At 41.7% G+C, this 24,785-nt stretch overlaps 1 protein-coding gene across 1 annotated transcript; it reads right to left on the bottom strand.

Moving 5' to 3' along the window:
• Positions 1 to 14,102: 14,102 nt before the first annotated feature.
• LOC147430127 (uncharacterized) lies at positions 14,103 to 19,419 on the bottom strand. The gene is made up of 5 exons (XM_086495461.1): positions 17,336 to 19,419; positions 16,843 to 17,157; positions 15,294 to 15,359; positions 15,037 to 15,102; positions 14,103 to 14,828 (listed from the first exon to the last, which is right to left on the bottom strand). Exons 1-5 carry the CDS (start codon positions 19,058 to 19,060, stop codon positions 14,679 to 14,681), a joined length of 2,322 nt encoding a protein of 773 aa, XP_086351587.1. The 5' UTR covers positions 19,061 to 19,419; the 3' UTR covers positions 14,103 to 14,678.
• Between the last annotated feature and the right edge of the window lie 5,366 nt (positions 19,420 to 24,785).

Genomic DNA, 24,785 nt, shown 5'->3' with positions numbered 1-24,785 from the left:
AAAACCTGTTTTTATTGCCCAAGACCTCACAGAAGTTGAAGAGGCGGTCCTCAAAGAGCTTCTCAAGGAATTCAAGGACGTATTCGCTTGGACATACCATGATATGAAAGGTGTTCCGCCTTCTGTGGTCCAACATACAATCCCTATGATTAGCACTGCGAAGCCCGTACAACAAAGACCCTACCCGATGAATCCTAAGTACGCAAAGATCATTCAAGAAGAACTAGAAAAGCTTATCAAATGTGGGTTCATATATCCTATTGAACACTCTGAATGGGTGTCGCCAATAGTTATTGTGCCAAAAAAGAATGGGAAACTCAGGGTGTGCGTGGACCTCAAAAAAGTTAATGCAGCTACTAGAAGAGACCATTACCCCCTACCATATTCCGAACATGTACTCGAAAGAGTTGCAGGCAAGGAAGCTTATAGCTTTCTAGATGGGTACTCAGGCTACAACCAAATCACGATAGCGCTAGAGGACCAAGCTAAAACTGCCTTCATCACAGAATTTGGCGTGTTTGCATTTCGTGTGATGGCTTTTGGCTTAACAAATGCCCCTGCTACATTCCAACGATTAATAAACACTGCTTTTAAAGAATATTTGAGAGAGTTTTGTGAAGCTTTCTTAGACGACCTTTGTGTTTACTCTTCTTGGAAAGAACATCTATCATGTTTGCGGAAGGTGTTTGAAAAATGTAGGTTATATCGTATCTCATTGAACCCGTTCAAATGCCAATTTTGGGTCAAGCATGGAGTTATTTTAGGGCATATAGTATCCAAGAATGGTATCTCAACCGATGAGAGCAAAATTAAAGTGATTCTAGAGTTACCACCACCAACCAATTACAAGGGAGTTCAAAGGTTCATGGGACACGTGGGTTATTATCGACGGTTTATTTTATTTTTCGCTGAGATAGCACGTCCTTTGTACAAGCTTCTCATTGAATTTAAATGGACTGAAGAGTGTGACCAGGCCTATGAACAATTGAAGAAAACACTAGCAAGTGCTCCGATTTTAAGGACACCTAACTGGGATGTCATTTTCCATGTGCATATTGATGCATCAAACTTTGCTATTGGGTGTGTTCTCACTCAACCAGGAGAACATAAATTGGACTATCCCATTAGCTTTGCAAGCCGTCAATTGAACGATGCTAAAAGGAACTACACCACTACAGAGCGAGAAGGTTTGGCAATGGTTTATGCAGTAAAGAAATTTCGCTACTACCTTCTGGCAAACAAGTTTGTATTTTATGTGGATCATCAAGCGTTGCTGTATCTGGTAAACAAGCCATGCTCCACAGGAAGAATCACACTATGGTTGTTAATTCTTCTTGAGTTTGATTTCACGATTGTAGTGAGACCCGGTAAAAGGCACGTCATGGCTGATCATTTGTCTCGCATACCCAATGGTGAAGCCCCTACAGGAGTTGATGATGAATTACCCGATACTTCCCTATTCATAGTTGAGACTATGCCTGAATGGAGTGAGAACATTGTTAACTTTTTAGTTAATGGTTTTCCACCCAAGGAACTTCGTAAGGATATCGCTCGAAGGCTAGTAAAAGAATGTGAATCCTATTGTTTGATTGCCGGAACCCTGTATAGATTAGGCAAGGAAGATATTCTTAGGCGTTGTGCCCGCGAGGATGAATATTTGTATATCTTGCAAGAAGCACATATGGGCATAGCAGGAGGACATTTTTCAGGGGACCTGACTGCTAGAAAGGTGCTGCAATCAGGCTATTGGTGGCCAACTTTATTTAAGGATGCATCACTTTTTACAAAAGGGTGTGATGAGTGCCAACGTTACAAGACCACACAGCGCAAGGACAGAATGCCCTTACATCCTATTAAAGTAACCCAACCATTTGAAAAATGGGGCTTAGACTTTGTAGGTCCAATTAGTCCCGCAGCTCGCAACACTCAATCTCGATATATTCTAGTTGCTACGGACTATGTAACAAAGTGGGCTGAAGCTAAGGCTTCACAAAAAGCTGACGCGAGGACAACAGCTAAGTTTCTTTTTGAGAACATTATCACAAGATTTGGTTGCCCTTTTGCAATTGTTAGTGATAATGGTACCCATTTTATAAATGAGGTAATAAGAGAGCTTACCACGACCTTTATGATATCCCACCATAAGTCTACACCTTATTACCCGCAAGCTAATGGACAAGCCGAGAGCACCAACAAGACTCTAATCTCTATTTTAACCAAGACGGTAGAAGCTCATCGCACTGATTGGGATTTGAAGTTGACATCTGCTCTATGGGCTTATCGTACTGCTTATAAAGTGGCTATTAATTGTACGCCATTCAAAATGGTATACGGCCAAGAAGCGGTTATGCCTTGGGAGTTTGTCATTCCTAGTCTTAGGGTAGCTTCGCAAGAAGGATGGAATGGTAACCCCTTAACCGAGCGTTTGTTTATCTTAGAAAAACTAGACGAAGAGAGACAGTTGGCTGTGCAAAATGCTCTTGTGGAAAAGGATAGGAGAAAGAAGTGGTTTGATCGCCATGTGAAGGACAAGGATATCAAAGTTGGTGATAAAGTCCTTATGTATGGAGTACGTAAAGAGAAGAAAAAGTTGAAATATGCTGGTAAAGGACCATATAGAGTATGTGAAATTACCCCACAAGGTACCCTTCGTGTGGAAACTCTTGATGGAGTTGAAACCATTGGATTCCTCAATGGGAGTAAATTCAAAAGATATTATGATCCTTTAAGCCAAGAAGAACTACGGGCCATTCATCAAAAGAAGGCCGCCAAAGCACAAACCGAGTTAAACAAGATACAAGCTCAAGCTGAGGCTAAGGAGCGACAACAACGTATAAGACAAAAACGAGAGGCTAACCTTGGGGTCACAAATGCATTCCACGTGGAAATCGAAGAGGATGGGTTGGACTCTGACACACCTCTACGATACCCCATTGAGTTAAATAGTGCCTATGGAAAAGTGCTATATAACGCCTTATTGGACACGGGTGCTAAATACAATCTGATATCCTATGGGGTGTGGTGTCAGTTAGGGAAGCCACCTCTATCTGAGAGTATTATCCAAGTCAAGGGTGTCAACAAGAAAAAAACTGCGGTTTTTGGAATCTGGCACACTTTTGTCAGTTATGACAATGGGGTGGTAGCTCAAGACTTTTTGGTCATGCCTACTGGAACTATGGAGGGTAATATAAACCTAGGCCGCACGTGGATGATAGCCACCAAATGCACTATTGATTGGGGGACTGGGGGTGTTACAACGCAAAAACCAACTCTTAGCCCTACCACTCAAGCCATAGTCCCTGAGATATTGCCCAAGGAAATAAAACCCAAGACATTGCATGTCCAGGAGGTTGAACCATACGTCCCCATAGCCCAACTCTCTAGAGCTTCAACTAATGTAGTTGAAAGAAAGCTTGAGACACACAAGAACCATCCTAATATAACAGAGAAAACATACAATTGGGTCCCTAAAACCTCTGTAGTGAGCATGGTTGATGCAAAAAAACGGAAACCTAGTAAGAACCGTACCACTCACTCCAAGAAATGTAAAGAAACGCTGCGTTGGATTCCTAAACGACTATTGGAAGCCCAAGGATACTATGAAGGAAATGATCAAATCTGGGTGCCCAAACGTAAAGTGTACTCTTACCTGTCACTTGGCCCATGTAAACCCAATCCTGTGGCTCCAAAACAAATTGAAAATCGCGGAAAGGAAAAAATCATGGAATGTTACACACCCGTTCTAGAGCTAGTTTGGGTACCAAAGAAAGAACGATTTGTCCCACCTAGCTCAGGAACAGGGAAATCAAATGAAGCTTCTTGCTCTTCATGTAGTTCCTATATGCAAATAGAAGCTTTGACACAACCTCCACCTACCACTGTACATATCCATCCAAGCACGAAAGAGTTTGCACCTTCCGGGGTAAGTTCACCACCTACAACAACGTTGCAAATAAAATCCTGGGAGAGTACCTTGCCACCCTTGCAGCTTGACGAGGCACCTAGGGTAATAGAAAACTACTGGCAAAAATCCTCACCTATTACCAACTGGAACAATTGGTTTCAAAGGGTGACAAGCTCATTTCAAACGGTATGATCTACCCAAGGAAGGGGGGAGTGTGTGTGGACATCCATCATTCACTTGCTTCCCTCTCAACCTTTTTCCCTGACCTCTTAATCTCCGATCTTAGGGAATGTATATATATAGCCTTATACTCACAAAAAAAGAAAAATAGTAAAGAGCAAGAGCGCCTAGCAATGAGAGAGCACCCTATCAGATCTTACATATAAGTCCAAATTCACCGTGTCAAGTCAAGCAACACACAAAAACAACTCTTATGTTTTAAAGGCCTAACCAAATCTATCTATCTTGTCAGAAATGGCTACTTCACCAGAGGCATGCACTTCTATTTTTGATGAAAGGTACCCCTTGTCTTTTCAACAAGTGTTCTACGTATGCTACCCTATACTTTCTTGCGAATGGGATTTGATAGAGAGCCTTGCATGTGAGAGAAATTTTGAGGAGTTAGAATGGCTGATACGTCTATGGCTAACTAGTGATCCCTACCCAGTGGCGAATGTGTCTCCAATGGTACATGCTTATTCTTTTGCACAAGATGAGTATCCACGCATCACGAGGTTCTTGATTAGCATGCTTGCACAAGAGGATGATGAAGAGGAACTAATAGAGACCGAGGAAGACTATGGCCTCACGGACAACGATTTTATTTATCTAGATGATGAGGATAGAGGCCTAGCCTTAGGGTGGCCACCCGGTTTATATAATATCCTCTTTCCTTGATTCTAAAAGGGGTGACAAATAGGTAGGTTAGGGGTCTAGATTGTGTTTTGAGTTTGTTTTTTAGGAGTTTTAATTTTTCCCACTGATGTGCCTCCTAGAGGTATTGTTTGTGTTTCATAGTGTGTACAGGAGCGTGTTGCTATTGATAGGATTTGGACCTTCATGGAACCTTCAAATCAAGCACGACCATCGACACAAACAGGTGTTTCTTGTCCATTAGCATTGCCCTTATCTTTTTTGCATCCATGTTTGTCTGCTTTGATTGTGATTGGTAGCATACTATTCAGCGCATTGGCTTAGTAACCAACATTTAATTCAATGCAATCTTTTGTCATAATCACTTGTTTAGGTGTAAAAATCAAGCAGTCCGACTAAGCTAGTTTGACCAAGCTAGGTATTAGAAATCTTCTCTTAATACCATGGGGAATGCCTTCCTAATAAACAATGGTTACTTAGGTTCTTAATCCGATTTAGGCAGCATTGTATGAAATGTACTAGGGCTTTCTAGTGGGCTTAACCCTATTGACCTTTAGCGTAAGTATTATAAAGGGAGTTTACTAATGTGATGAGCCTAGGGAATGTAACAGTGTTATATGACCCCCCAAAGTTACAAAATTAAAATGATGAAAATGAACAAACAAAAAATCAAAGTGCCACAATGTAAAATTTTAAGCTGGGAGAGAAATCTCAGCTTGATTTGGTACTTCACTCACATGTATTGCCTATGGTACTAGAGCCCTAGAGGTTCCCAGTGTGGGCGCTTTTCCTTGAAAAGCAAAAAACCCAAGGCATACAAAATAAGCACACACATCATAATTGAATCAATGTGAAAAGACTTTGGGGGGTCAAAGAAAAAGTAATCAGCCAGGCGATGATTTCATGAGAAATTCCTTTTATGGTAGCTTAAGTACAAGGTTTTCTAGATATAGCCTCTAGTCAGCCCTTGAACATGAATACTTGGCTCTCGCGATTAAACAACTTAATTGACCACAGAAAATTAAGAAGCTTACCCATGGTATTAATATTCGATCTCTAGTGCTTTTCGACCGTCAAATTAGCGACCCCAGACTTGTTTAATTTTTTGCCTTTACATCAGTTTATGCATTTGATTACATTGCAATTTAATGTTCATTGCTAACAAATTGTTTGAAATTCTTTTACCAATCAATGTGTCTACCTAAAACTGCATATGCTTTTTAAGAGAATGCAATTACTGTGCCAATGTTGTTTGATTTTGCAGTGACTGAAGAAGGCTAAGGACATTCATCTCAAATGCTCTTCCACCTCGACGAACCAGCTTCAACTCAATAGCTTCCGAGGACGGAATCTACATCAGGAAGGGGGGCATGTTAACCCTCACGGCACACGGACACCTGATCACCTACGACGGACGTGTATTATGTATTTGGTAGAGTCAGGTACCGGGCTTGTCGGACCAATAGGGAAAGGTAGAGTGATCGCCGATGAGAGGCGCACTTTAACTTGGACATTCAAGGGATTAGTTGGTTAAGCATGGGCGCCCAAGTGTGAATGGGGTGAGCTCCTATAAAAGCCAACTAAACCTAATTTTTACTCATTCTCTCATTTGTGCAATTGAAGAGTGCTCTTGCTCCATCTCCATCTTCTTCTTCTTCTTCACCTCCTTGTGTGTGTGTGTGAGAGAGAGAGAGAGAGAGGGAGAGTGTGTGTGCGATCGAGCATTACGAAGGCACGACGACGGCGAAGCGGTTGAGCGCGGCACGACTGCAGCTTCTTCTTCATCGCGGCGAGGAATCCACCACGAAGGCGAGCGTAGAGCGGTGAGTGACACACCCTTTGTTTTCTTGAGCTTGCTAGTTTAGGCTTGTTGTGTGCTTGGAGCCGTTTGTGGCTCGCATACGGTGTATTGGCAAGTCCCTTGCTTCGACAGTGCGGCAAGGAGCGCACAAGGCATGACAATGTATTTGTAAAGACCAAACGTAGTGCGAAATGCGGTCTTTACAATGATCAACTATCCTTATTTGGTGATAGCCACTTTTTAGGTCAATCCTACTAAAGTAGGTGGACCCTTGTAGGTTATCAAATAGGTCTTGTACCCATGGAATGGGAAACCTATTCTTGATAGTGATCCTATTTAGTGCTCTATAGTCGACACACATACGATATGTGCCGTCTTTCTTTTGCACTAGTAGCACAGGAGAACAAAATGGAGATGAGCTAGGCCTAACCATGCCCTTCTCAACTAACTCATGCACTTGCCGCATAATCTCCTCTTGTTAAGCTTGAGAAACTCTATAAGAAGGTTTGCTAGGCGGTGAACTTCCTGGAAGAAGTTCAATTGCATGGTCATCATTGCCTCGTTTAGGAGGTAGCTCACAAGGGATGTCGTCAATAAAGACATCTTGAAACCCCTTGAGAAAATTGGATAACTCTAATTCCTTTTGATTTTGTATATTTTCTTTTGCTAAAACATTAGGTTCATTTTGAGAATCTTTAACAAAAATCATGTACATCAAAATAGAGCTCTTTATTGACTTGTTGAAAGCTTGTGTATGTACAATGGGTATAGTGTTACCCATTTCCTTAGCATCTATATACATATCTTTTTCCTTGAACTTAAAGGAGATTCTCCTTTGAGGGAATTTAACATTGGCAGCCATGTGATGAAACCATGGTGCCCCTACGATTAGAGAGGAGAGATAAAGAAGTCCCTTTTGTCCACATAGCTTTGGACATGGAGCCTCAATTTATCGATTAAGGGAGTAACTGAAGCTTCTTACCCCTTGAAAGCACCGTCTGCGGGTAGGACATCTCCCATCTTGTAGGTTTGTATGCCTAGCTTGGTGGCCAACTCTATAGATATAAAATTATGAGTCGAACCGGGGTCAAAGAGAATAAAAGCATCATGTTCTCTTACCTTTCCCCAAACATGGCATAGAGGAGATCCTTTGTGGTGAGTTTCCTCCTCTTGGATTTCATCCCTCTTTGAAGTATGGTGTGGAGAAGTATGCGATGGTCATCTCCGTTTTGGAGGTGATGGAGAGCGTTTAGCCCGCCGTCTTCGTGGAGCCATCTCCGTTGAGGTAGCGGGAGACTCACTTCTTTCTCGTTCCTTTGGTGGAGGCTCTTGAATTCTCCTTTGGGAAGGAGATGTGTCATGAAGGAGCAAATTTCTAAGCCCTTCATAGGGATCCTCTTCTTCTTCCTGAATCAGAGAGAGACCTCTCTTGGAAGTCTCGCAAGGAGGCTTCCTAGGTGTTCTCTCGTCATGGTGGGGAACTTGGAGAATCCCATGCGCACGAAGCTTCCTTTGCACTTCATTTTGGAGGGATGGATTTCCCATGGCTTGTTGAAGCCTAGAAACAAGATAGTTAACCAGCATCGGGGCATCATTAGTAGCTTGCTCATCAGCAAAATCAAAGTCATCAACATTAATTTCACTCTCTTTACTATTGTCAGCCATTCTAACAACTTTTACGTGTAAACTTTTTAGGTGTACTTTGGTACTTCAAGCCTTAGTTGCTACTCCTCTTTACCCCTTTAGAAAAAGCACTCAAGCTACTGTACCCGTGGCTCGAATACCAGTAATTGCAAGGAATAGAAGAGAGGGTCGTTCAACACCAAAACAACACCGGCTCTTGTCAAGCTTCTAATAGCTCAATAGTGGTTAAGCCGTAGGCAAGCCCTGTAGGACTCCACTATTAAGACCATAGCTCTCGACGGTGATGCCCCATTAAGAGCACAAAGGTAGGCACACTGCAAGGCTGAAAAATCCCTATTCTACTTACTCACATGCAATTAATAGTACCAACCATTTATAGCTAGCTTGAGGACCTCCCTTCTTGAGCAAGAAAAGAGAAACCTTGTGCTCTGATACCAATGTAACATTTAATAGTCTAGTAACTTGCGTGTAGTGGAAAATAACATGAACATAGTGAGCATTTCATTAGAATAGATTCCTAATGAGATTAACAAGAGTGCTTGGGTGGAAAGAGCAACAAAAAGCATAACACCTAGTTAGATAGCATGAACAATACTTCAAAAGAGAGAGAAATTAAGCAATTGACAACAGTTGAGGACCGGATTTGCATGGAGCCGGTCCCCCCTCCAAAAGGCTTTGTATTATGGTTTCTCCCATCAAGAGAGACATTTTACAATACAATTCTTTGTTTTCCTTCAATACTAGCTAGTGCAATGAAGATGGAAACTTCATGCACTAAGCAAAACACTTATCAAAACACAAAATCAATTCCCTCACGGTCTCAGATCCAAGACCTCACACACCTTCGAAGATGGTGAGAGCTAGAGGGGTATGAGAGTAGATTGAGAGGAAGGAGGAGTATTCTTACGACAAAGATGTACATATACTCACATAATCACTCATATTAGCATAGCTTAGCTTAGTAATTAGCATGGTAGAGGAGATGAGCATGCATTGAATCTTGGCTCTTGGTTGGATTTGCATCACAAAGCCAAGAGTTGTTGATGTAGGCCTCCCTTCTCACAAGCTTGGAGTAGGTGGTAAGCTTTCCAGTAAAGCTTGAGAAGGAGAGAGAGTCTTCTTACTTCACACATGAGATTGTGTGAGTGTGTGTGTGATAATTCCTTGCAAAAATCAGCCCCCTCTCTCCCTTGGTCGACCCCTCTTGCTATTTGCTCTTGCTAGCATCCTATTGGACCTCCCCAGGCTTAGCCAATGGTAATTAACCAGCATAAGTGATAGCCTTCGACATGTGTCCCCCTTTCCCCTTTTGTGAAAGCTTTAGGTAATTATATAATTCAACTAAACTCTCATTGGACCCCTTTGCCTCTTGGGCAATAGGAATTAGGCAAGCCATTGGGCTGCTGAATGCTCATTGGTCCCCTTGGGAGACTGTCCAATAGTCTTCTAGAGAGCTTAATTCTTATTGGTTCTTTTATTAAGTGTTTTTAAATTAATTAAACTAGATTTACTCTAGCATAATTCTCATTGGTCCACCTCCAAGGGCATCCAATAGGAATTGGGTACACCTTGTGGGCATCTGGGCTAGGGAGTTGACATGTGTCCCTCATTCCCTTTGTGTAAAGGGAGCTTGTGTGTGTGTGTGTGTGTGTGTGTGTGTGTGTGTGTGTGTGTGTGTGTGTGAGAGAGAGAGAGAGAGAGAGAGAGAGAGAGAGAGAGAGAGAGAGAGAGAGAGAGAGAGAGAGAGTTTCCCTCCCATTCCCTACTTGCGAGGCTTGCCGCCTCCTATGTAGGGATTGCCAAAGACTTTTGGGACACACACAAAGCATCCAATTCCCCCAATGTTTGACCTTTGGACACAACCTTTGAATTTTGGAACCTTAGCATTTTGGAAGTCTTAATGGGCTGAACCTTAGGGTCTTTTAAGCCCATTTTTACACATGTCTCTTTTACAGATGGGCCCCCATTTGGATGCCTATTTTCCTTCCTTTGGATCCCTACTGTGGCCGGTCTGCTAGGTTAACCAATATTCTAGCTTTTTCTCCCCTGGAACTTCCCCATATTAAATGATCAGTTTAACATGAGAAAATCATTTAGGAGAATTAGATATTGATTATTATGACATATCTCTTACTAATGTACTAGTTGAAACATGCAATCTTGACATACTTTGCTTCAATCTTCCAGTAACGACTGTTGATACTCCATCTTGGCAGAGGCGTTCTTTGAAGGACTTGATCAACATGGTTTGATGCATGGGGTTTACCAAACATAGTCACTACATTCACGTGGCAGACGGAGTGATTGCCGCAAAGTGTGTCATAATAATCAATATCTAATTCTCCTAAATGATTTTCTCATATTAAACTGATCATTTAATGTGGGGAAGTGCCAGGGGAGAAACGGCTAGAATATTGGTTAAGATAGAAGACCGGCCACATTAGGGATCCAAAGGAGGGAAAATAGGGATCCAAAGGGGGGGCCATCTGCAAAAGAGCCATGTGCAACAATGGGATAAAAAGACCCTAAGGTTCAGCCCATTAAGACTTCCAAAATGCTAAGGTTCCAAAATTCAAAGGTTGTGTCCAAAGGGTTAAAGCTTAGGGGGAATTGGATGCTTTGTGTGCTCTCCAAAGTCAATGCATATCCCTACATGGGAGGGGGCGAGCCCTTCTTCTAGGGGATAAGAGAGAAAGTCACACACACACACACACACAGGTTCCCTTTACACAAAGGGAATGAGGGACACATGTCAGCTCCCTAGGCTAGATGCCCACAAGGTGTGCCCAGTTTCTATTGGATGACCCTTGAAGTGGACCAAGGAGAATTAAGCTAGAGTAAATCTAGTTTAATTAATTTAAAAACATTTAATAAAAGAAACCAATGAGAATTAAGTCTCCTAGAAGACTATTGGGCAGTCTCCCAAGGGGTCCAATGAGAGTTTAGTTTAATTATTTAATTACCTAAAGCTCTCACAAAAGGGGAAAGGGGGACACATGCAAGAAGGCTATCACTTATGTTGCTTAATAGTCATTGGCTTGACTTGGGGAGAGCCAATGAGGGCTCATCAAGAGCAAATGGCAAGAGGGCTCGCCCAAGAGAGAGAGGGGGCTGATTTTTGCAAGGCATTATCACACACACACTCACACAATCTCATGTGTGAAGAAAGAGAAGACTATCTCTTCTCAAGCTTTAATGGAGAACTCATCACCTACTCCAAGCTTGTGAGATAGAAGCCTACATCGACACACTCTTGGCTTGTGGATACAAATCCAACCAAGAGCCAAGCTTCAATGCATGCTCATCTCCTCTACCAAGCTAATTACTAAGCTAAGCTATGCTAATATGAGTGATTATGTGAGGAGATGTACATCTTTCTCGTAAGATACTCCTTCTTCCTCTCAATCTACTCTCATACCCTGCTAGCTCTCACCATCTTCGAAGGTGTGTGAGGTCTTGGGTCTGAGAACGGGGATAATTCAAGTTGTGTTTGCTAAGTGTTTTGCTTAGTGCATGAAGCTTTCATCTTCATTGCACTAGCTAGTCTTGAAGGAACACAAAGAATTGTATTGTACAATGTCTCTCTTGATGGGAGAAACCATAATACAAAGCCTTTTGGAGGGGGGACCGGCTCCATGCAAATCCGGTCCTCAACTGTTGTCAATAGCTTAATTTCTCTTTCTTTTGAAAGTATTGTTGATGCTATCTAACTAGGTGTTATGCTTTTGTTGCTCTCTCTCCACCCAAGCACTCTTGTAATTCTCATTAGGAATCTATTCTAATGAAATGCCCACTATGTTCATGCTAATTTCCGCTACACATAAGTTTTTAGGCCATTAAATGTTACAAAGTGAAATGAGGTCCACAAAATTGAGAACATAGCTCGACATTTAACCCCAAGTTCTCTTGGAAAGGTTGCCTAGTTCAATGTGCATAGCCCTTCCACAATCGCTTAAGGCAGTTTAAATATTTTCTACATCTTGCAGGGAAGTCAAATCGTAGGCCGCGTTCATTACCACTTTCTTGTGCGGTATGAGATCCAAAATAGGGAATCCCTCCATGCCCATGTCATTATGTGGGTGGATGAATAAGACATTGAGAAAGCAATATTAGAGATTTGTGCTCATATCCTTGTCGCAATTGCCAATGAAACACATGCAAAGACACTTCGCAAACTCGTCCTCAAGAAGCAAATGCATTTGTATTGTGATGTATGCATGTCACATGCACAACATCAATGCCAAGCGCAAATACGGATTTCCATATGATATCCAACCAAACCCTCATCCAGTTCTAGATCCTTATTCCTTGAAGTGGATGTACCACAGCCAAGTTTTAAAGACCGAAATATAGTTCCTTACCATGCAACCATTCTTCTCCTTTGGGGCACTTATATGAATATCCAACGCATCACAAACGCATCAATATCATATTATCTGCTCAAATACACAATGAATATCAAAACAATTGGAACATTAAACATATCTGCAGAAGCAACCACAAAATTGGGCATGGAAGGACTCGACTAGATTAAACTACAACTAATAGTTGCTGCATTTTTAACAAAGCCAATTTTTGCCACAAAAGCTACTTTGAATTGCTTGCAAATTCTACTTGGCATAACTAGAAGTGAGGCTGTTTTCTACATAAATTAATCGCCTCTAAAACTTAGACAACATATCTGTCCAAATCACACAATATTGTGATGCACCCTGCTGATTATGTTGTGCTAGATCAACCACACTTGAAAATTTAACATTCTTCCAACAGTACCATAAAAACCACGTTGTGAAAATATGCTCATCATTGAGTACCCATTAATCACACCCTTAATGGAAAACTATGGCAATGTCATTGTTCATCATAAAAGGTTGGTTAGGTTTACTGAATACCACCCATGACACCACACGGAGACCTTCTATTCTATAACATCTTGCTACATGTTGTATGCTCAATGTATACTGCCACAAAGAACCCGAGCTACTATACCCTGATAATACAATGAGCTCTTGCTTGTTTGGTAGAGTGTCAAACAAGGGATCTGATCCAAAGCAACGAGCCCTTGAGATGTAGATTACAGAGTATACACAATGAAATATGCTAGTCACAAAACAAATCGACCAACTTGTCCATATGATATTTCAAGACACTGCATTTATGAAGAGCAAATAAAACAAGGACATCCTTGACAACAATGACTCAACCATGAACCACCATCGATTGAAGTCATTGACTATATTAAAGGAGTTTCGTGCTATCAACAATGCAGAACTCACAACGGAACAATTGATCATACACAATCAACTGTTCTAAAAAGACATAATGAGAGCGATGATGAGTGATATCAATGTGTGTGTGTGTGTGTGTGTGTGTGTGTGTGTGTGTGTGTGTGTGTGTGTGTGTGTGTGAGAGAGAGAGAGAGAGAGAGAGAGAGAGAGAGAGAGAGAGAGAGAGAGAGAGAGAGAGAGAGAGAGAGAGAGAGAGAGAGAGAGAGAGAGAGAGAGAGAGAGAGAGATCCACAAGAATGAATAAACTGTTTCTTTTGTAGCTATTTGGGACTAAATCTTCCAAAATTTGTTAAAATTCCTCAATTATGCACACTAAAATGCTTGAAGTAGTTCCATAATTTTTCGATACAAACATCATAGTAAGGTTAAGTCCTTGCTTAAACAAAGTATCAATGCTATAAATACCATAATAGACCACAACATTTCTCACAAGCTCATGAAACTTAGGTTTACTAAGCTTAAACTGCAGGAGGGCGTATGCGAACTACGAACTACATCAAGTATAAAAGAGTAGTTTTGTATTTGAAAATACATCACAATGCCCTTGGAAATTTACTTGTGAATGAATGGTGGAGACACACACACACACACACACACACACACAGATTCGATATCAAAATGCTATAAATATCAACATCCCACATGATCTAATCACAACTAGATAAAATTAAGAATAGAGCCATCTAATGTTATTAGATGATGAGTTTTGTTGATAGATTGAGGCATCCACATTGTATGGTTAGGCTTTTATTATGGACATGGATAAGGGGGTTTTAATCCCATGGTGAGAAGTGATGAATGCAAACCATTCAATTTTGCATTAGTCAAGCCTTTAAAACTATCGTGCCATGGTTCTAAAAGCTTGACTATATCATTTTTTTTAATGGCCTACTAGAAATATAGTAATCTGTATGTGCTTATCTAAAAGAGCTAGTTCTCCATTTGGGTGCCTAGATTTGTGACTTGAAAGTGCTTTGGAAGTTTGGAGGTGGAGCGAGATTGCAAAAAGTTCAACTCCTAACAACAAGGCTTCAAGTTTCTCTAGGAGAAAATAGTGTTTAAAATGATGTGGTTGATTAGGTAGTGTTGTGATTTGTCAAGGTTTTAGAGTGGACTGGTTAAAATGACTATTTGTGTGTTAGAGAAAATGCAAAATTGTGACTAATTCTTAAGAGTTGGCTTGTATGGTGTCTACTAGTGCCTTCTCGACTTTCTCCAGATCGGTGGGCTCTTTAGAGTGTGTTGCTAATTTGGCCATGGTTGCCACCTTAGGAAACTTGTTCAGTGGAGTCGGCCAATACTCATCAGTTGCTAATACCTGCATGTAAAGCTCTCAATTATGAGCTCATTCTCTGTTTTTACAAAGGGAAGAGGAGAAGAAAATTTCTAAAAGTTCGGCAAGCAATCCGAAGAGACTTCAAATATGTATCCAATCAACCTAGACCTCAAGGAAGGAAGGAGAGGAGAGGGGGGGGGGGGGGGGGGGGGGGGGGGGGGGGGGTTTGGGTTATGAGTGTGAGACTAACCTTAACTTGAAGTTGGAGAAACTTTACATAGTTGATTGCCTTCTCAAGCATGGTAACAAGATCAACCTTTCAAATTTAGCAAATTGTTAGTAGAGTTATGGAATACACATATGGTTTGTCCTTGTAACAAGATATGGTGAATAATAAAGAGGTTCCAAATATCTAGGCTATTTATCTTCAAGAGAAAAAATTAATGGTTGCAACCAATAGTCAAACAATGTGGTTTTTCTAGCAAAGGTAGAGGTCCGTATAAGTACCTTTGATCCATTGGGAATCAATTGTTGCAAGATCTTGAGCCGTTCACTTATCCTCTCTCTCCGATGCTGCATGTTTTTTAATTGTGCATTCAAATTCAAGCTTATATAATCAAGAAGAGAAACCCATTAAGTCCCTTATTGGAACTTAGCTTCCATCTACACAAGGCCACAAGGATTCATATAAAACACACAATTTTAAATTTCAGGTTATGGAAGTTCATCTTTTCCATCTTACACTCAAGATGGGAGGTTAGTATAGCTTTGAGAGAGAGAGAGAGAGAGAGAGAGAGAGAGAGAGAGAGGGAGGTTCTGGTTGAAAAAGAGTGATACACAAATATTTAAAAATATAGAGATTGAAGGCAAATCAATGAATGGAAGGAAGGATGGATAGACGAGGAAACAAATAGATAGATGCATAAGTAAATAGATACCCAAGCGCCAAGATTGATAAACGGTTAGAAAGATAAATAGACAAACAGATCGATAGGTAGACAAAGCGAAGTAATGAAGGGAATGGTGGTTGGATAGACAGAGAGAAAAACTAATAGGTAGCCCATTGGTAGATAGTACTTAGGTAGATAAATACCTCGAAAGATGGATAGATGGAAAAGTAATTTTAGGTGCATAGATGCATGGATAAACAATGACATAACAAATAGAAAGGCACATAGATAGATAGATGGGTAGACAAAGAGAGAGAGAGAGAGAGAGAGAGAGAGAGAGAGAGAGATGGATGGAGAGATGGAGATAGGTAGATGGATAAACAATGAGACATATCGATAGATAGATATGTAGATAGATAGACATAAACAGAGAGACAGATTGATAGATTGGTAGATAGGTGTGCAAATAAATAGATAAACATAGAGAAAGATACATAGACGGACAAAGAGATACATAGAAGATAGATAAATACCCACATAGATACATATAGATAGAAGATAGACAGATAGATAGATGACAAAGAGAAAGATACATAGAAGCCAGATAGATACATATAGATAGAAAGATAAATAGACAGAGAAAGATACATAGAAGATAGATAGATAGCGAGATAGATACATATAGATAGACAAAGAGAAAGATACATAGAAGACAGATAGATACCCGGATAGATGATAGATGGATAGATCATAGATAGACAAAGAGAAAGATACATAGAAGATAGGTAGATAGATAGACAAAGAGAGATAGATGGATAGATCATAGATAGACAAAGAGAAAGATACATAGAAGATAGGTAGATAGATAGATGGATAGATCATAGATAGACAAAGAGAAAGATACATAGAAGATAGAAAGATAAATAGACAGAGAAAGATACATAGAAGATAGATAGATAGCGAGATAGATACATATAGATAGACAAAGAGAAAGATACATAGAAGACAGATAGATACCCGGATAGATGATAGATGGATAGATCATAGATAGACAAAGAGAAAGATACATAGAAGATAGGTAGATAGATAGATGGATAGATCATAGATAGACAAAGAGAAAGATACATAGAAGATAGGTAGATAGATAGACAAAGAGAGAAAGATACCCGAGCAGCTATGCTTTGAGGATCGTTAGCGATGCCTTGCCGAACCCGAGGCTTGTCTTGTTTAGTATTCTGATGCAAAGGCGCAGGGTTGGTCGTGAGATTCATGGAGAATGGAGCTGCTGAACCAACAGTGTTGCTGAGCTGCATATTCATCATGTGTAGATGATCGATGGCAATGCCGCAGCCAAGCGGGCTGCTGTTGCTCCTGCTCATGGGTTGTTTGCTACTGTTGTTCATCAACCCAATGCAGTCCCATGACACCGATCTCTTCAATGGCGGTGCACTCTCATGCAAGCTCTCCTCCTCTTCTCCTTCCTGCATCAATATGTCCCACCTTCAAATATATATAACATTCATCTCTTCCAAATGCTATCTTCCTAAGTAAAGAAAATGTGACGTCTCTCTCTCTCTCTCTCTCTCTCTCTCTCTCTCTCTCTCTCTGTGTGTGTGTGTGTGTGTGTGTGTGGCTTACTAGAATCGATGGGATGCTTACTGGACTCGGTCTCTTATTGGGGTGCCTGGTCATTCCCTTAACAACATGATTAGAAGCTCTCCAAGATGCTGCATTAGCTGTAATATGGCCTTCCGCATGTGCCCAAGAACCATCATCCTCTCCCACCTCCATAGCAGTAGAGCCAGAGCTCGCAAGCTCTTTACTCTTCCGAGTCACCCGGCTCCGTACCGCACCACGGTAACTGCTGATGGATGCTGGAGTCATTAATGCCTGCGATCTGACATCTTCAACGCCGCCCCCTCCTGCTTCAGCTCCATTCAGCGCCGCAATCTCAATCCTTTGACTCTCCATTAGGCTGGTTTGCTGAGTGCTCCCAAATTGATCAAGACTTAGAGGTAGAGAATGAGAGTGCGTAAGATGGTGGTGATGTCCTTCTCCTTGCTCATGATGATGCCCATGGTAGTATTGCTCTGCTGCCTGTTGCAATTCCATTGCATTGAGCATATAGTTGGAAGTGTGTGTGCCGCCATGCATCGGCATCACTGGTATCATCCCTTGTGCGGGCGGTCCCAGATAGCATGCATATGCCCCTTCAGTTAGTATACCTTCTTGTTGAGGGTGATACGACAGGGATGCTGCATGATCAACTTCTCCGGTGTGTTGTTGCAAATTGTAATTGTGCATTTGATGATGGAACATGCTGCTAGCTGTGCATTCATGGCCTGTGGCGCCATTGGCATCACCGGTGCCAGTACCTAGGAAATTGACATGATGATAACCTCTTTCAGATGGTAAGCATGAGGAGGGACTTTCTGCCAAGAAGGAAGAATAAGAGGGGATATTGCTCCTATGGAAGTGTGGGTACTCGACAGAGTCGCTCATCATGAGCGATGCATTGTGATGGTGAAAGCTAGCAGCATCTTCCATCAAGTGCATGTTATGGTTGCTCTCATTGAAGAAAGGGAGGGTTCTGTGATCATTATCATGCGTGGCTTCAGTGGCGGCAGGCAATGTGGGTGTGGACTTGGGCAAGGAAGTAGTACTGCTCATTAGAGAAAGATCAGGGGTGAGACTCTCATTCACTATGGAGCTAGAGAAGAAGCTAGTGGGCTCTTCGATGTTGGAGCTTGAGGATGTGCCCAACCACAAACTTCTGGTCGTCGACGACAAAACAAAAGGGGCGCTGCCGCATTCGACGTCAATGGGTGTACAGCCGCCACCATTGAGAAGCAAGTTGCTAAACATGTTTGTGGATGAGTTGCAACTGTCATTAAGGGATGCTTCTGAATTGGCATGCATGATATTCTGATCATGATGATGAGGGTGATCGTCATCAGGATCTAGATCAACATGGTTAGGGGCTTGATGATGCTGAATATTTGTATGTGTATTTGTTTGTGTGTGTTCTATAGTTGACTGAGGGGATGATGTAAGGGATCCTGCAGCCGTACTGTTGTTAGAATGCGTTTGTTGATTTGCTGCTGCTGCCGACGAGGTTGCATCATCAGACGCTGATGATGTTGACAGATGAAGTACATTCTCAAGCTCTTCGGGAAGCTGATCCTCTTCCTCTTGAGTACTATGTTTATAATTCTTCTTGTTCATTTCTCTTTGTCCATTAATCTGATCATCACCACTTGCTTTACACGAGCTCCCATTATTAGTTCCAGTCTTGTGCATTAGGCTAATGTCAATTTGATCTGCATTCATGTTCTCCATCTGATCTTGGCTTAGCCGACACATCCCCACTGGTGGCGCCAGCATCAATGATAATTAATGCGGATTATGCAGACCTGCTGCAAAGACGCACTAATTGACCTTCCTTAATGTGGGTTGATTTGGAAGAGAAGAAGCAATAAATGCAGGAAAGCAAAGCTTATCAATTAGAGTAATGTGTCACAACCAAACCTAAGGTGTCAGAAACTAGTTAACTAGTGACCGGTAGAGCTAATTAGCGGTTAAGGTTAGCCTGTTAATCAGAGTAATGTGTCAGAAACAAACCTAAGGTCTCAGATCAAATTAAGCTTAATTAGTATAGAGCAATCTTAAGCTTAATTAGTTAAGGTGGGATGCAGCTGATTAACGATTATGGTTAGTTAGTTATACCAGAATGGAGAAAGAGGGAGAGATCATGTAAACAAGTTGAGACTTAATTTAGAAGAGAGGACGTGCATATGCGGGATTAATTGACTTTTTATTGATGCGTGCAATATTAAGATAAGTCAATGGGTCACTTTTATTGTACGTGCAATTAGAATTTAAAGCTGGCAAAAAAAAGCACAGAAAATGCTTGTAATTGTTATAATTGTCGATGATTAAAGGCTTGGGTTTTCTATTTAGGGATATAATTAAGACCCTGATTAGCAAATAATGATCCTGACGACGTGATTAAGACGTTAATTAAGAACTTGTGGGACGAGAGAGAGAGAGAGAGAGAGAGAGAGAGAGAGAGAGAGAGAGAATTATTCAATTTTTTATTTTTTTTTCGACACACCATAGGGCCCACAGGGGGAGGTGCTTATCTCTTCCAAATATTAGCCATGTTACATGGTCGGGCAAGGGCCGCGTACCATCGGGCAAGAGCCACGCGTAGGCATCACCATGGCCACCTAATTGATGCACCACATGCTGGGAACGATGGAGAGAACTCGTAGCAACCAGCTAGGAACCTCCTCCTCGGGTGACCCACCCCAGGAGGAGGATGCACTCGAGTGTCCAAGGGCAAGAGCCCTAGCAACGTGAACACCAGGTGCGCACAAGGTGTCCCTCTAGAGTGTGACCCAACGGGGGATTTGAACCCACAACCCATAGGTTGAGAGGCCAAACCTTATCGTTAGACCAACTCTTTGGGGACATAATTATCCAATTTTACAAAGGGATTAATCAAAATCAACAAGGTGGTAGTATTTTTGTAGAAACCCAGCACGATGAAGATCCTGCCCTTGCCACGTTCATTCATGTATGTGCTTTTTATCTCGGTATATGTGTGTGTGTAGCAAGCCTCTAACACACACAAAACAAGTCTTTCAAAGAAAATTACACAATAAAATCTTGAAAAAAAAAGTAAAGCATTGGTTGTGCATAGTAAGAATACCAGTACATAGGTCTGTTGAGCTCCTTCTAGGCTTACAAAAATTTTCCATCGCACATCAGAAGGCATTGTGAGAGCCCCTATCACTGATTATCTAAAGGCTATACATCCAAGCTCAGCAACGAGAGTCCCCTTAAAATTATTCTATACGTGTTGCTGTTGATTGTATCTCAATGAATTGCAGCCATATCTTCGGCCCTCTCTAGATATCGGACTCTCACGGATGTGGCATCCTGAGAGTCCTCCATGTGGCGAGCATGTTGACCGGCCCAGCTGGTGCAACAGGTCACGTTTTGACACTTAAACTTTTTGGAAGCCCCGTCCCTTGCACAAAGGGGGTATGCTCATTCCAAAAAAGAGATTAAACACATCACAAGATCAAACTCGGTGTTTGAATTCAGGCGCCCGCGGGTAGAGGCTAATGCTCAACCACTAGAGTAGAGCGTTTGCTCATTCCCAGTCTGTGTTTAAACATACTTAATGTTTGAACTCGGGGGGGGGGGGGGGGGGTTGTGTTGTTTAAAAGCATCCCGGTTGCCGGTAAGCGGGCTCTCTGCCACGTCGGCTCAGAGTCCGAAATCTAGACTCGGCCCATATCTTCCACAGAGAGAGAGAGAGAGAGAGAGAGAGAGAGAGAGAGAGAGAGAGAGAGAGAGAGAGAGAGAGAGAGAGAGAGAGAGAGAGAGAGAGAGAGAGAGAGAGAGAGAGAGAGAGAGAGAGAGAGAGAGAGCTTATATGTGTGACACATATGTAGGCATAGAGAAGCGCCTCTAAATTTAGCCATAAAAGACACCAAAATCATTTACATCCAGTGACATAAACTCTTTGAAGTTATAATATCCGACCAAATCGATAAATTTTCACTAAATTAGATGCTTTGAAGCCATGACTCCTCATTAGAATTGTCACTAAATAAGTTGCTTTTAAGCCACGACTCCTCATTAGTCGTTAACAGAGGCCTAACATGCCCTCCAAATTCAAATTCGAAGCTCAATACTCCACGCTGCTGCTAGTTGAACCGTGTGTAGGTGTATCTGACAACATCTTCATCTGGAATGATCGAATGACTTGTTAAATATGATATCCAGGTTGCTCTCACAACTATCTTGAAGATAGCATGCGTTGCTTTCAATGAAAGATGCATACTGCTTTGGAAGCTCCATGGAAATAATCTCCATAGACCTTCGTGAATTCTCTTGAAGAAGTTTAAGGCTTGCCCTAACTACCTTCTACATAATCTATTTGAGCTTGTGCCTGTCCCCCATTTCTGCCAATTCCTCGCCATGTTGGCCACAATATGCGCTCCAACACTTGAGACTGGCATAAAAAGATTGCATTGTTGAGTGCTTCCTCCTTGTGCGAAATACTCTGGCATGTGCCAATGCATTGTTTTCATTTTTTGTGACAAAGTGTGGCAGGAGATCATGGGACGTTATTAGCAGTTACTTTTTATGGGAAAGAGGAAAGTTCAAAATAGGAAAAATTGATGCTTCTAGTGTGGTGACACACGTGCGTGCGCGCGCGCACACACACACACACACACACACACACACACACACACACACACAGAGAGAGAGAGAGTGAGAGAGAGAGAGAGAGAGAGAGAGAGAGAGAGAGAGTCTTCTACCGCGCACATATGAGAAAGAGAGCTAACTATGTCTTACATGTATGTTGATGATAAGTGACTTCCTTCACTTTGGTTCATTAGGGTGGTAGAGCTTGTAATGGAATATGGCTATAACATTGACCGTAGCGAAAATGGAAATAATAATAGTGAGCATTTCCTTTAAGAGAATTCTTAAAGAGCATAAGAAGAGTACTTGATTCAAGGTAGCAAGATGAATATTGCACCTAACTAGCCTCACATGAACAATAATTGTAAAAGAGAGAGAGAAAGGGTTAGAGAAATTGATAACAATTGAGGACCGGATTTATGTGGAGCCGGTCCCCTTTTCAAAAGGCTTTTGTATTATAGATTCCCCCATAAAGAGAGACTTGGTACAATACAAGATTGTGTTTCTTGAGACCTCATTGGTGCAATGAAAATGATAGACTTCATACACCAAAATTATGCCCTTAATTAACTTGCAAAAGCATTAACATATCCTCGGCCTCAAATTCAAGACCTCAAACACCTTCAGAGGTGGAGAGAGCTAGCAGGGAGTGAGGGAAGGGAAGAGGAAGAAGAAGTAACATACGAGAAATAAATAGTCTCCTCACTTGTATTACCCTTGTAGCTTAGCATAACATAGTAGCATAGTAATGGAGATGAAGAAGATGGCAAGCTTTTTCTTTGGAGCATGACTCTTGGTTGATTTGCATTCCATAGCCAAGAGGTGTTGGTGTAGGCTCTAAACTTCTCAAGCTTGGAGAAGGAGATGGTGTTGTTGCACAAGACACTATGAGGATGAGAGTGTTTGTGAGTGTGTGAGAGAATATGGTCAAGCTACCCCCCTCCTTGCTTGGGTCGACCCCCTCCTCTAGCTCTTCCTTGAATATGATTGGACCTCCTCAAGCTTAGCCAATCACATGTTTTTTTCATATCATGATATCAAGCAACAAGGGTAGCATTACTAGGACAAGTGTCCTTCTTACCCCTTTGAGAGAGAGGGCTTGAAAAATGCTTAAACAATTAATTAAACAAACTAAATTCTCATTGGACCCCTTTAGAGAGAGGCCAACCAATAGGCTTTAGGCACCTTATGCGGGCAACATGGGGAGGAACTTGAAATGTGTCATTGTTGCCTCTTTGGTCTTGGGCGTGCCTTGAGTGAGTGTGTGTGTGGGACGCATGTCTAACCTCACCATCCTATCTTATTGCAGTATTAACGAGAACCACGATTAATTTGTCAAACCATGGGACGAAGCTGACTCGACTAGTGCATAGAGACTACAAGAGGTTGTCAATCTCTTGGAAAACAACTAACAACTTGCATCTAACTCAAACTACACTTAAGTGACTGAAATCACTAAAAACCAATCGCTCATCGGTAAGCAAATCACATCCGTTACAGCATCAAATGACATCCAAACGCAATGAAACTTATAGGACAAGTTTATAAGACCTAAGCACACATGCCTATGGTCTCAGACCCCACTTTAAGTCAAGTTCCAAAATGGCGATTATTAATAGTAGTGGATTTTTGACCTAGTTGTTTTCTATCCAGAAAGCATCTAAATGCTTAGCAATGATGCCCCAATACCCCGCCTATGCTTAGTTTTCGATTTAAAAGTGTAAATTCCTAGTTATGATGAAATTAGGCCACGGGTCAGCGACGCCAAAAGCTACGAAATACTGTGAATGGCTTACGTCAATGCATAGAGCTCTTACCTGCGGTTGCAATGCAACAAACGCATTTGCAATGTGACAACCGAAGAGGGAGTAGGAAGCGCGAGAAGGAGATAAATGAGCGTCGTTAGCTCACGTTGTGTATTTCTTATCCAAAAACTTGTAGAAAACTTACAAAAATTGGCTTTTATACCTTAGCCAAGGGTTTTGGGTGGTCAAAAGTAATAATCTGCAGTTCTACCAAAGCTGATAATTGACTGGCTGATACAATCTGGAAGCTTGTAGCCCCGGCTCATTAATTACAAGGTTTATCAAGAAAATAAGAGTTACAGTATTCCCGATTTATCAAAATAATAATTGTTTTATAAGGAGAATTCTGAAAAATGGTGTGCGCATTAGCTTGCTGCTAACTTTCCTCCCCTTCTCGATGCCTGTGTCGTCCCTTGACACAGCTTTACGGGTTGAAGTAGTCTTCGGGTTGACGGCGGGCGAGGCGGTCTTTCAGTGCTTCCAATGCTTTTTGGTATCTGATTTTGCGTTCTTTGTCTGGCACGTGCAAAAATTGCATGGTGACTCTGTTTTTTAGTTCCACTGTCGAGTATCCTACAAATCTTGTTGTGAGGTTGCTTATCACCGGCGCAAATATCTTCGTTTGCCAGGTGAAGAAGCCAGTGTAAAATGCCTCCTCAAAAGCTAGCATATTGTGCGACGGCAGAAACATGAATCGGACATAAAATCCATAAAGAAATTCTTCTGAGGGTTGCCCACTAGATCATAGCAAAGGCCTTTGTTTCCTTCCAAAAATGAGAGCCATGGGGCTCCTGTCTACTCAGGATCATTGAAGATCTGTATGCATGTGAGTAGCATCCAACAGATTTTATATAACATGGCATAGGAGAGATCTGGCAGACTTTTGAAGAATGTCATGGAGCCCATTAGGGTTTTCACCATGTATTCTTCTGTTGCTTGGCCTCTCTCTGGAGCTGGCAGCCTGGGAAAATTTAGCCATGCTGGCCTCTTCTTCTGCAGTGCTTCGTGTGCTTGCCACGTCCTTACTCGCGGTACCGGACAAAATGTGAGATCTTTCTGTATGGCCGCAGGTGCTCTTG

This window comes from Adiantum capillus-veneris, chromosome 22, assembly GCF_014529385.1.
Source record: "Adiantum capillus-veneris isolate H3 chromosome 22, ASM1452938v2, whole genome shotgun sequence".
Classification (NCBI taxonomy): domain Eukaryota; kingdom Viridiplantae; phylum Streptophyta; class Polypodiopsida; order Polypodiales; family Pteridaceae; genus Adiantum; species Adiantum capillus-veneris.
Note: the sequence above shows the minus strand (reverse complement) of the source record. Positions and strands in the feature narration are given on the sequence as shown.